A 13,740-nucleotide genomic window follows, 5' to 3' on the forward strand; every position below is an offset into this window, starting at 1 on the left:
AACGATATCACGTATCTATCCACATATAGAGTTTTGGACACTCGGTTTTGGTTATTTTGTTTTTGCAGTATCGGTCGTGGATCTATGTCTTTTAAAGGAATATTTTAACAGAATCTTTGTTTCTATTTATTTTTAAAGTGTCCTTCACAATTAATTGAAATCCGTCAGTCGACGGTTCCAAGTTTTTTTAATGGACATACGACTCATGTTTTTAGATAAAGAAACATTTTTTGTTCCCCCAGTTCCTATTCTTGTTTTTTTATCATGATTTGAATGAACCTTGGTCCTTTAGAAAGAATCATGACATTTTTTGGATTCGAAACTTATTTAGGTCTAGGCTTTGAACATCTTTTTCGTTCTTTATGATGATATTTCTTTCATCAAGGAATAAGATTTTTCCCCAACTTTTGAGATATCAGCTATAAATTTGATCTCATGTACAAACGATTATCCAGAATTATAACCCTTGAAGAAGATAGTCAAAACTTCAATGTTTTGACGTGTGCAACTATTTTTGGTTGCTTGGACCTGAACCACATTTCTTGAAAGTACACTCAACGTAAAATATCTTTTAAAGAGGTTTATTGACTCTATACTTTGGGTTTTCATTTTCCATTTTTATTTTTTTTTTATTTTGTTGACTCACGGGTATATTTGGTAGAATCGATACATCCTTGCCATTACCGTAGAAATCATGACTAGAGTCTGACTGAGCAACCATGAGATGGTGATTTCAATACCTCAAACACTTGAATCGTTTTCTATTTTAGTCTTCGAAGTGTATCTGGTAGAATCGGTACATTATGCTTTTTCCGTAACAATCTGTTACGGTCTACTCATCAAAACCTCGGTCCTAAAATATTTTATGCACCCGTCTCTCGGCCCAAGTGTGCATATGGGCCAGTTTATGTTTTTTATGGAATAATTCTGTTTTGTTTACTTTCTCTCTTATTTCTCTTGAAACCGAATTCTGTTATATTGGAAGTTTGTTGTAACCGAATACTTTTGGGTAAACCAGCCTCTTTAAATGGTGATGCCCACCCCACTTTTGGGGCCATGAATTGAATATTTTGGAACTTGGTGCTCTAAGTTATCTCTCGGCCCTCCTCCCCCTTCTTAGATCGCTAGGTGTAATCTAATGGTATTTCTCTCCTCCCCTTCGGCTCTTCTCTCCCAACCTCGAATTCTCCTCTCATTCTATGTCCGCTGCGCTTGAGTGTTGAATTCCATCATCGGTCCCGACCATCAAGAACCCGTTTCTTGAATTAAAGAACTTGAATGGCTCGGTCATAATTTAAAGTCTAACATCTTGGTATCAGAGCTGGCCGATTCTCAACATGGTAGAAACTCGCCAGCAATCAGAAATGGATGCGCTCAAGCCCCTCATTGAAAACCTGTTCCAACAAACAGCCGCGATGCAAGCTACCATAGACCGACGATTTGATGCGGCTGAAGAAAGAATGGCAGCCTTTGAGAGCGGGGCATCTGGAAACGTGCAAGAACCCCGCCACAGACCCTATGATGATAATTCTTTCCACGGTCCTTCACCATTTAGGCCCCCGCACCCTGGCCAGAACCGCGACCCACACTATGCTCCTCCTACTCGGCTAACCAAGGTCGATTTTCCTCGGCTTGATGGGTCGGATTTCGAGGGCTGGCTAATTTCTGCCGAGCAATTTTTCAGAGTAGACAAAACTAAGGATGCCACTAAATTAGAAATCTCCCCCATTCATTTTTCTGGCGAAGCAAGAATGTGGTACGGGTCATATCTTCAAAACCGAAATCATTTGGAGGCCTTATCTTGGGACGTATTCAAAAGAGATCTTATGACTCAATTCGAGCCTTCTATACATGACACACCAATGAGACAGCTGATGAATTTAAAACAGGTTGGGTCGGTTCAAGAATATAATCTCCGGTACATGTCTATCTCTCAAAAGTTATTACATATGCCAAGGGACTACGTCATTGATTGTTACTTGTCCGGTCTAAGGGAAGAGATTGCGAACTGCATCAGGTTGCGATTCCCGGATTCTTTAAACGAAGCCATGGCCATGGATAAAGTCCAAGAAGCAACATATCGGTCCTTAATGAGAAGTGGTAACTTGTACAGCGTTGAAGCATCATTGCTGCCCACGCCGTCCAATATCAACACAGCCGGGCCGAGCACCAATACCGACTTTAAGAATTCATCATATGAGTCTTTTTCAAATGCAAATCAGGGCCATGTTAAGCAATTAGACTCAGCCTCAATGGATGAAAAGCGAAAGAAGGGCCTATGCTATTCTTGTAATGAAAAATGGCAACCAAACCATAGGTGTAAATCAAAGTTATTCATGGTCTCGGCCAATCAAGAAGATCAAGAACCTAACCAAGAACTTGTTTTGGATGATCTACCTTCATTGCTCGGCTCAAGGGATGAACCAGCCATATCCTTACATGCCTTGACCGGGTCTAAAGCCTTTCAAACGCTCCAGATTCTTGGCAAAGTTGGGAACCTGCCGGTGGTGATCCTAATTGATACAGGCAGCACCCACAATTTTATCAATAGCAGGATTTTGGAGAAAATAGACCACAAAAGCATAACAACCAGGGTGCAATCGGTTAGAGTGGTCGATGGGTCTAATGTGTTATGTTCTAGTGTTTGCAAGGACTTGAAGTGGTCGATCGAAGGCAATGAATACCAAAGAGAAATGAAGGTAATTTCCATGGACGGATATGATATTGTGTTGGGAATTGAATGACTGATTACTCTAGGCCCGTCTCCTCTGGACTTTGAAAAGCTGACCCTATCCTATGATAAGCAAGATAGAACCACGGTCCTTAAAGGGATTCCTCGGTCGCAGGCCAGTTTGATGCATGGAAACCAGCTGGAAAAGACCCTAGATGAATATATTGTTGCTGCCAAAATGCAAGTAAAGAGTAAGCCCGAAGGCCAAACTGTTTCACTCGATGCAATGACTTTGGAAGATATTTCTAATGATCTAATTAGAAGCTATGGCTCATTCGATGCTGCTGTTATGCTGGTTCGGGAAAAAGACTTGGCCTGGATTTTTGAGCCAAGTATGGAGTTTAATCGAAGTTGGAAGAAATTATTTTTGCACCAGGCGCTGGGGACATTACAGCAACCAAGGCCGGCTCTAAACACTGAAAAACTCGACCTTAGGTGCATAGAAATTCCTAACATGGGCGGAGTGGCAAGCGACCCGGTAGCGCAAAAGACCGCAAGGACCCAGCCAGTTCCACTACTGAAGCGATTCTGACGAAAGTTTTTTGAGAAAATACGGTCTTGTGCTGCGACCCTTGCTGAATGTGCCAAAGCCCGACCGAAGCAATAGTTTTTGAAGTTGAAGATGCGTACTAGAGGCTGACCAGACCACGTTCTTTTCGTCGAGGGCAACGAACCTCGAAGGGGGAGATTATGTTATGGCCTGCTCATCAAAACCTCGGTCCTAAAATATTTTATGCACCTGTCTCTCGGCCCAAGTGTGCATATGGGCCAGTTTATGTTTTTTATGGAATAATTCTGTTTTGTTTACTTTCTCTCTTATTTCTCTTGAAACCGAATTCTGTTATATTGGAAGTTTGTTGTAACCGAATACTTTTGGGTAAACTAGCCTCTTTAAATGGTGATGCCCACCCCACTTTTGGGGCCATGAATTGAATATTTTGGAACTTGGTGCTCTAAGTTATCTCTCGGCCCTCCTCCCCCTTCTTGGACCGCTAGGTGTAATCTAGTGGTATTTCTCTCCTCCCCTTCGGCTCTTCTCTCCCAACCTCGAATTCTCCTCTCATTCTATGTCCGCTACGCTTGAGTGTTGAATACCATCATCGGTCCCGGCCATCAAGAACCCGTTTCTTGAATTAAAGAACTTGAAAGGCTAAGTCATAATTTAAAGTCTAACACAATCATGACTAGAGTCTTAATGAACATGAATTGTGATTTCAATACCTCAACCAACACATAAACGTTTTTCAAATTTTTTAGAATTTTTCAAGGTTTATTCTAGTTCTCTTTTTGTCATTTTCATTTTTTTGGTTTTTTCTTCCCAAAACATCGAGTTTCAAACCTATCATTCTTTAATAAAAGTAACGATGAGGTGTCCTTTCTCAATTTGGTGCTCTAGGCCTCACTTTTATGGGATTTATTCCAGTTCTTTTTCTTCATAAACCTTTTATGGAGGGTTACTCTATGGATAATAACCTACAAACAAAAAGAGCTTATGACAGACATCTCTTGAATCAGAGTCATTCTCGATTTTATTTATGAGAATTTCACTCGTTGGAAGTGATGTTCTTAGCTTTGCCCATACTTATTTCCTAAAATCTGTCACATCGACTTTAGGATAAGATTGTGTTTTTCTTCCTTTCTCAAAAGATTTTCTCTTTCTCTTGAGGAAGAGACTAGGGGTTTTATTTATTTATGTGAGACCGGGCCCGTAAATATGCAGGTTGCCTACGTATCTTCTCTCTTTTATTTTACTGCATTAAGAAGAATTAGGTCTCCGTAGTTCGGATATGAGTCCTTTATCCATGTTGTAAGTTATACATAACTTAGGATTATATTCTATTGAAATACACTTCTTTTAAGGTCGAAATTTAAACTATTTTGCGCGTAGCTTGATATTATACAAAATATATTTTAAGCGCATCGAGATTGTTTGGCGCAATGAACTCTTTGCCCTCTATATTAGATATGTGGACAACTCCTCCAAAGAGGATTTTTTTAACTAGGAAGGGTCCTTCCCATTGGGGTCGAAACTTGCCCCTACGGTTTAGGAGTTTCCGAGTTCACTTGAGAACTAGATTACATTCTTTAAGGTACTAGGTTTTACCTTTCTATTGAAGGTATCTAATATTCCTTTTTAGTAGACATGGGTTTTACATAAAACGTTTAACTTCTTGTCCTCCATTAACGTTAGTTGGTCATATCGAGATTTGAGCTAGTCTTTTTCGAGAACATGGCTTTCTAAGAGGATTCTTAGGGTTGGAATCTCGATTTCAATAGGTTGTATGATGTCCATGCTGTAAACTAAGGAGTATGGAGTTTCGTCCGTCGAGGTTCGAGCGGTCATACAATATCCCCATAAGGCATATGACAACTTCTCGTGCCAGTCCTTGTATGCGTTGGTCATCTTCTTAATGATCCTAATCACGTTTTTGTTTGCTGCTTCGACTGTACCATTGGTTTGAGGTATATAGAGTGATGATTTATGATGCTTGATCTTGAACTCGTCGAGCAATCACAACACTTTTCCTTGGATGTGTCGACCATTGTCTGAAATCATGTCGTGAGGAATTCCATATCTATAAATGATGCTAGTTCGGATGAACTTGCTACTTGATATTATTTCAAAACTTTGTAGGAGGTTGCTTTAACCCATTTGGTGAAGTAGTCTATGGAAACGAGTATAAACTTCTGTCCATTTGACGTGTGGGGTTAATTTTCCCAATGACGTCGTTGCCCCATGTAGAAAAGGGCCATTGGAATGTCATATTGTAGAGTAGCAAGGTCAGTGTATGCTTTAAGTTGGCATAAATTTGACACTGGTGACAACTCCTTACATAGCTCACACATTCTTGTTCGAGGTTTTGCCAATAATATCTTAAATAGAGTATTTTCTTGGTTTAAACCATTATATTCATGTGTGGGTCGCATGTCCTCGCATGTGCTTCTTCTATGATCCTCTTGAATTCTGAATTATCTATGTAGATAATGTTTTGACCTTCAAAAGATTGATAGTAAAGTTTGTCGGTGATCCAAGCATAGTTGGTGTAATAGTGGCGCAACACCCGTCGTTCCTTAGCTTAAAAGTGGGAAGGATATTCACTATATTCAATATACCTCTAGAGAGTATTGTATAAGGATCTAACAGGATTCTCATAGGAAGTTACCGCTCCTATTTCAAAAGCAGGTCATTATTTTTGTTGAATTTTTAAAATTTTGACTTTAATTCGGTTGGGAATTTGTGTCATGGCTGCCAAAGTAGCCAAGGTTTCTGCGAAGCAGTTTTGGCTTCTTGGAGATTGAACAAATGATACTTGTTTAATTTTGTTTTAGACGAGGTCGTCTAAGTGAAATACGTCTAATGTCATGCTTAAAGCAGTTACTTGAAGTTTGCACACGTCTACCCACGATCAACTAGATGTACGCTACTCCTGCTCCACTTTCTAGTGAAGATCAGTACGACAGCCAGTTGCAACCAATTGATTAATGCCACGTAAGTAAATATTCTTCTCATTACTTGTTTTTGCAGGAATATCCTAGAAGAATATTTGGCGTACTACCAGATTGGTACGACCACGATCCTGGTGCTCAGAGTCTGTTGTGTACTATGGAGGCGTTCCAATGGAAGCTCGCCACGTGTCATTATGGAAGATTCGACCGTTGGTACATGTTCCTTATTTAAAGATCTTCAAGGACAACGAAGAACAACCACAACTATCGCCGGACACAATTGCTGAATACTGAGAAATACGCATACGAGAGATCTACTAAATCTACAATCTTAAGAGCTGCTTTCTTGCTTTACTGTGTGTTGATCAAGAGAGAGTTAGAATCAAAGCATTGTTTTAGCTGAGTGATATACTTCATGATATTGTAAGTTGAATAGAGTCTGTTCTATTTAACAGTGAGCTAATCGTGCGACTGTATTTGATTCTAAGAAAGTTATATTGAATCCTTCCGGTGGTTGGAAGAAGGGGTGACGTAGGAGAGTTTGCTCCGAACATCCATAAACAAATTGCTGTGTCTTCTTCATTCTGTCATCTTCTATTTCTTAGTTATTAGCTTCAAACCTAAGAAAACGTTTCCGCACTTGAATCATTCAAGAGTTTCCAAGGGTTTGTGCAGAATAGAAAGTGATTTAAATCCTTAACAGGATTTCTATCAAACCGTTTTTCTTAAGCCATCATTAATAGTCAAACCCCCGTCTCTATTGGTGTTGCCAATCTTATCAATTGGTATTAGAGTTCTATTTCTATTCTCAAGCCTTCACTAAGAATGTCGACCATAACTAAAGATGCCAGTGCTACCGCAATCCCCACTTTCTCTAGAGAAAACTATATCGTGTGGTAGAAGAGTGTTCGTTCTCATCTCTCCTCTCTTCATGACGACATATGGAGTGTCATCACAGATGTACCTATCAAGATCAATAAGGAGAAATCCGAATGGACCAGTGAAGACAAGAGGAAGAACAACCTCAACAACATGGCCTTAGATGTTCTGTACAGATCTTTTGATGATAGCATGTTTAACTACATCATCGAGTGTGATACTACTAAGGAGATCTGTGACAGACTCACTCAACTGTGTGAGGGCAATTAGAAAACCAAGGAGAACAAGATTATGGTTGCCACTTAACAGTTCGACAACTTCAAGATGCGTCCCGGAGAAACGATGAACGAGTTCGACACAAGGTTCATCCAGATTGTCTCCACTCTATCTATCCTTGGTAAGACCTATAGCAACAAGGAGCTTGCTATCAAGGTCATGCGTGCTCTTCCAAGGGAATGGGACATAAAGACGATGACTATGAGGGAATCCAAAGATCTCAATAAGATCTCGCTCTTCGATTTTTTCGCTGATCTCAAGGCCTACGAGTTCAAGTTGAACTCTAGGATTGAAGAAGATCAATCCACATCCATTATCATTGCCAAAGCGTTGGTGACTTCTGAAGAGACTCCTACCGCTCCTGACGTGCAGACAGTAGCTCAGCAGCTCAGCAGCGATGCTATGTCTCTCTTCGTGAAGAAGTTGGCGACTTCATGAAGAAGAGCAACTCTAACTCAAGCTCTTCAAATTCTAATGATAATAAGAAATCCAAAGCTAATGTTAAGTGTTATAACTGTGGCATTTTAGGTCATTACCAATCGGAATGCCGGAAGCCGAAGCGTGAAGAGAAGAAAAATGACAATGAAAAGAATCTGAAGGCTCTTATGGCAGGTGATGGGAAGAACAGAAGAAACCACCGTGATTCTTACTTCTCATCCAGCGACAGTGATGAAGACGAGGTGGCTTGCTTCATGGCAAGACAAGAAGAAGAAGAAACTTAGGAACTTGAGGTATTTGATTTTTCTTCTGAAAAGTTTTCAAGGGAACAACTAGTAGCTGTACTAGATGACATGGTCATAGAGTACAGAAAGCTAGTAGAGTCCCTAAATGAAAAAAAATCTTTACCCAAAGAGCCTCAACCTGTTTTATCTCAAACTTCTGAATCAAATATTTTTGAAAAGAAAGTTGCAGAGATCTCATCTAAGAATGAGATGCTCAAGGAACATATTCAAAATCTTTCGTCTGAAAACAAAAGGTTAAACTATGTTGTTAGTGCTTGGACAAGGTCGGGAGAAGCTGTCAAATATCAGACTCCAGTCTGTTAAAACATGCTGGATCTAGATCCAGTTTAGGGTTTGATGGCAATGACCCAAACCGGTCCTGCAAAAAGTCAAACTCAGCTACCAACATCCATAAACATGAAAACATCCAGTAAATTGCATCATAGAAGAAAGCATTTTCAAGATAGTCTCTACGCCCAACAAATCCCATAAATTAAAAATGCGATATACACAAGTTTTAAACTTACAACCTCACAATATAAGTTTAACATTTTAACCAATGTATATATATAAATAATAATGATTAATTTCAATGTTTCTGATATACAAAATAAGAATGTGTCATCTGTAAATGAACATTACATTAAAAAATAAAGATAATAATTAGATAAAAAGTTTACATATGTGGACGTAGAGAAACAAATTCTCTAGATGCCCTCGCTGGGTTGTTTACTATTCCTCAAATTAATAATTTTGTCCCAAACATCAATTATTCCACATTCCACATAACTTTCACTTTTCATTGAAAGCATATGGTCTTTAATCAGTGTGACTTGCTTAATTTGGAATAAAACTTTTGTATAAAAAAAATATGACAAATATTTTACCAATTTATATTATTTTATATTTTATATTTTAGGATTAAATAAATAATTTTAAGATAAAATGGGTATCACATTTAATCTTAAATTTTTTATTTTAATCTCTTTGATTTTTCTAAAATATTTTGAGATAAAATGAATATAGCATTTATCCTAAAAAAAATATTTATTTTATTTGCCCATTATTCTTAATTAACTGATTGATTATTCTCAACATGCACATACACTAAAACATATATAGTATTTTAATTTTGAGAATAGTTTGTTTGTGAATGAATGAATCAAATGTACTAGTGCCTGGCTGCCTTCCAACAAGCTACCAAAAATGTATGGATGCCTGAAAAGATGACATGTTAGGTACGAAGCTGTCTTCCATGCAAACACTGAGGAATGCTGCTGATTCATGATCTGCTCCCCACGTTCTCACCATGCACCAACACTAGAACATGTATATAAACTCATCCCCTTCATTCCATTTTCCTCACCAACCATCTATCTAATTAACAACAATTCCATCATCATCATGGCAAAGCTCACAATCCTCGCCCTTCTAGCCCTCTTCGCTATTGCCCACTTGGCAACTGCCTTCAGAACCACCGTGACCGTGGTAGAAGAGGAGGACTTTAACCCTGCACGGCCACAACAGAGATGCCAGGAACAAATCCAGAGACAGCAACAGCTCCGCCACTGCCAGATGTACCTTAAAGAGAAATCCGGCAGACGATCATCTGTGCTGGAAATGTCCACTGACAACAACGATGATCAGGAGCAATACCTAGATCAATGCTGCCAGCAACTAAGGAACCTCAATGAGCAATGCCGCTGCAAGGGACTTCAAGAAGCTGTGCGTCAGCAACAACAACAGACACGCGGAGGAGAAAGAGGCCAGACTGAGCAGAGTCAGAAGCAGAGGATTGTCGATGAGGCAGAGAGGCTTCCATCAAGATGCGAAGTCAGCCCACGCAGCTGCACCTTCGAAAGAAGCCCCAGATGGTTCTGATCAACCAAAATATATCCCATAGTAATAAATTAAGATTAGGCGGATTCAGTCGTGTCCTGTCCTAGAGCGAGTTATGGATTGGGAAGATGTTATGTATTCTCTCAGTCTATATAATAATAAATAAGCAAATGTGTATGTTTTTTTTTCTTTCTATATAACAATACAAAGAGAATACAAAGAGAAGAGTTACTAGAAAATTAAGCAGGAGCATCATTGCAAGTTTTACAAGAGAGTAGTATGCACCATTTCTACCCAAGAAAGGACTCTCCCTCACTTAATTCGAAAAATGAAAAGCGGAAATATATCCTTCCGTTGTAATGAAGGTAGAACAATAACGACACCCGACACCCGAGTTAACACCCGACACCCGAGTTTTATGTTCAGACCTGTTCCAACGTCCTGTTTTCAGATGATCGATTTAAACTCTTTATATGTTATATATAATTAAATTTTAAATATTCATATTTATTTATTTAATAAAAATATGCATATAATATATTTGAAATTTAAAAACTTTATATAAATTAATTTGATTGGTTATTTAATAGAGTATATATATATATATATATATATATATATATATATATATATATATATATATATATATATATATATATATATATATATATATATATATATATATATATATATATATATATATATATATATATATATATATATATATATATATATATATATTATATTACCATTTTAAAAATAAATGATATTAAATATTTTTTAACTTAATAATTTATATTTATATATAAATATTCAATAATTAATATATATATATATATAGATATAATATTTATGTAATTAAATTTGTTAAAATAATATATATATATAAATGGAAAAAAGCTCACTTAAACGTATGTACTTGTACAACTAGCTCACTTAAACGTATATACTAATAAAAGATCATTTAAACATATGTACTATCAAAAATTGGCTCATTTAGCCTTTTTTTAATAACCATGGTTAATTTTTATTTTTAAATTTATATATTTATTAATTAAATATTAATATATTTTCTCTCTCCTTCTTTTTCATTAATTGAACTAGGTAATTTATTTTATTTTTAAATTTTTTATTATTTTAATATTAATTTCTCTTTTATATTTCATCTTCTTTTTTTATTAATTTTTATTTCTCATATTTCTTAAATTCTAATTTTTTTAAAAAAAATTAATAACTTATTTATGAATTTTATGTTTTACTGTAATATTTTTTGAAGGGGTTTTTTTATTTAATTTAATATAATATAAATGAAAAAGAGTTTTTTCTTATTTAGTTTAATATAAATAAAAATGAAATTAATAATTTTTTATTTAATTTTTATTCACGATTTATATTAGTAGTAAAAGAATTGTTTTGTCTAATATTTAATTATTATGTTTGATGAATTAGTTTTTATTATTATTCAATTCTTAATTAATTTATTTTTGTGTTGAAGGATTTTTATTGTTGAAAGAATTTTCATTGTTATATATTCAATTATTGGGATCAAATAATTTTAAAATAATTAATAATTAATGTGAATATAATAAAAATATATAAAAAAGAAGAAGAAATATAAAGTTAAAATAATTAATGATGAATGCTCATATGTATAAAATAAAATTAAAATAATCAATCATAAATATTCATATAAAAATAATAAAAAATTATAAAAAAGATAAAAATAGAGGGTTCATTTATTAGTAATAATATATATATGGAAAATTAAAATAAATAAAAAAATAAAAAAAATAGGTTGTTATACAAAATAATTAATTAATTAATCCTATCTTAACTTTCCTAACTTCTTTTCAACTTCGATAATTTTTTCTCTCCTAATCCTCTCTCTTCCCATAACCTCTCCTCAACCCCTCTCTACCCATAACCTTTATTTTTGTTAACGATAATTACTTCTCTCCTCAAGCGCTCTCTCCTTGCTCTCAAATCTTTTTTTATCCATAAATGACTTTTTCTCACCTAAATCTCTCTCATTCCTTAACATATGCTCTTAAATCTCACCAGGTTTTTGAGGTAAACATTTGAGAAATTGTTAAATAAAATAAATATATTTTTCAAATTTTTATATTATTAATTTTGGTTTATGCTGAACGAAAAAGAAATAGAAGATCAACTAAGAAAAAATAGAAGATCAAATTATTATTTTTTATTTTATTTTTTTGTATTATGAATTTTTTTTGTTTATTTAAATATAGTATTTTTATGAGTTAAATTGTTTTAATATTAATTTTGGAATTATATTTAAAATTTATCTTGTCATTTGAAATTTTGTATAAAATAATTATTTTTTTGAAGTTATTTTTAATTAAAATAATTTTTTATAAATTCGAGAATAAGAAATATCAACAACCATTATAATTGAGTAATTACCACAACTTTTATAGCGGTTGATATTGATTAATTACAATAATTTTTTTGTCGGTTAATATTGAGCTAACAATTAATATTTCTTAATAAAAATATGCTTTACGTCCATTAATATTAAGTAATGACAACAGTTTTTAAGACGGTTGATATTAGTTAATAACAATTGCATGTAAAATGGTTGCAATTGTTTAATAATAACAGTCCTTAGAGCGGTTGATATTGCTTAATAACAACCGTTTACAAAACAGTTGTTATTGAGTAATAACAACCGCCCAAAAAATGGTTAATATTACATGTTTGAGCAATGCCTACAAAGGCTCTGCCAACGGATATAAACCGCTTTTGAAGCTGTTGTTATTACTTAATACTAACCATTTTTTGTTCAATATCAACAGTTTTTACCGTTGATATTGACCTTTTTTTACTAGTGAAAGAACATCTTAGAATCGATCCTCTTACTTCTCCGATTATGTTCCAAACTTTGTGACGTGAATCAAGTCGCAACATTTTCGAAACTTGATTCCTGTCACCACCTTCGTGTCCATATCTGCGGAATTTTCATCAGTATGAATCTTCTCCACAATTACCGATTCTTTATTAATCCCTCCTAGGACTCAACCTCAAATTTAGTCATCTCTCTAGCGACTTCGCCAGCTTCGACTGACTGTGTTGCTCCATAATAGAACTCAGTTTCTTTAAAGACCACATCACGGATAATAATACACTTGGACATTTCTCCGTCCTTGTAAGATAGTTTCCAGCCCTTTACTCCCTCAAGGTATCCAACGAACATACACTTCTTCGCTTTGGATCAAGCTTTCCATCCGTTGGTGCATGTAAGCCACACACCCAAATACCTTCAGGTTGTCGAGATTTGGATGAGCGTCATTCCAAACTTCTTATAGTGTCTTGCATTCCAATGCCGTCAATGAAAAACAATTGATTAGATAAGACGTAGTGTTAAATGCCTCACCTCAAAACTGCTTCGGTAGACCAGCCTCAAACAGCATACACCAGACACGCTCAAATAGTGTTTTGTTCATTCGCTATGCCAAACCATTTTGTTGCGGTGTCTGTCGGATGGTTTATTGACTAACCATCCCTTCTTCCTTGATGAATTGATTGAACTCCTCGCCTAGGTACTCTAACCCATTATCTGTTCGGAGCTTTTTAACCTTCTTCCCGGTCCGAGTCTTTATCATCTTTTTCCACTCCTTGAATTTAGCAAATGCCTCATCCTTGTAGGGGTGTTCATCGGTTCGGTTTTCGGGTTATTCGAGTTCCTCGGTTCGGTTTATTTGAATTTTTTTTAGCCAATTCGAAACCGAACCAAATTCGAATAAATTTTAATTAAACCGAACCGAATTCAAATTTGAGAAATTCGGTTCGAATTTCGAATAATTCGAATTCAAACCGAATTCG

The 13,740-nt window shown here is 35.6% G+C and overlaps 1 protein-coding gene across 1 annotated transcript; it reads left to right on the plus strand.

Annotated features, from left to right (window-relative positions):
* The first annotated feature begins 9,459 nt into the window (after positions 1 to 9,459).
* On the plus strand, positions 9,460 to 9,936 carry LOC124934927 (2S seed storage albumin protein-like). The gene has a single exon (XM_047475416.1). It carries the CDS (start codon positions 9,460 to 9,462, stop codon positions 9,934 to 9,936), a length of 477 nt encoding a protein of 158 aa, XP_047331372.1.
* The last annotated feature ends 3,804 nt before the right edge of the window (positions 9,937 to 13,740 follow it).

The sequence above is a fragment of the Impatiens glandulifera genome, chromosome 4, assembly GCF_907164915.1.
Source record: "Impatiens glandulifera chromosome 4, dImpGla2.1, whole genome shotgun sequence".
Taxonomy (NCBI): domain Eukaryota; kingdom Viridiplantae; phylum Streptophyta; class Magnoliopsida; order Ericales; family Balsaminaceae; genus Impatiens; species Impatiens glandulifera.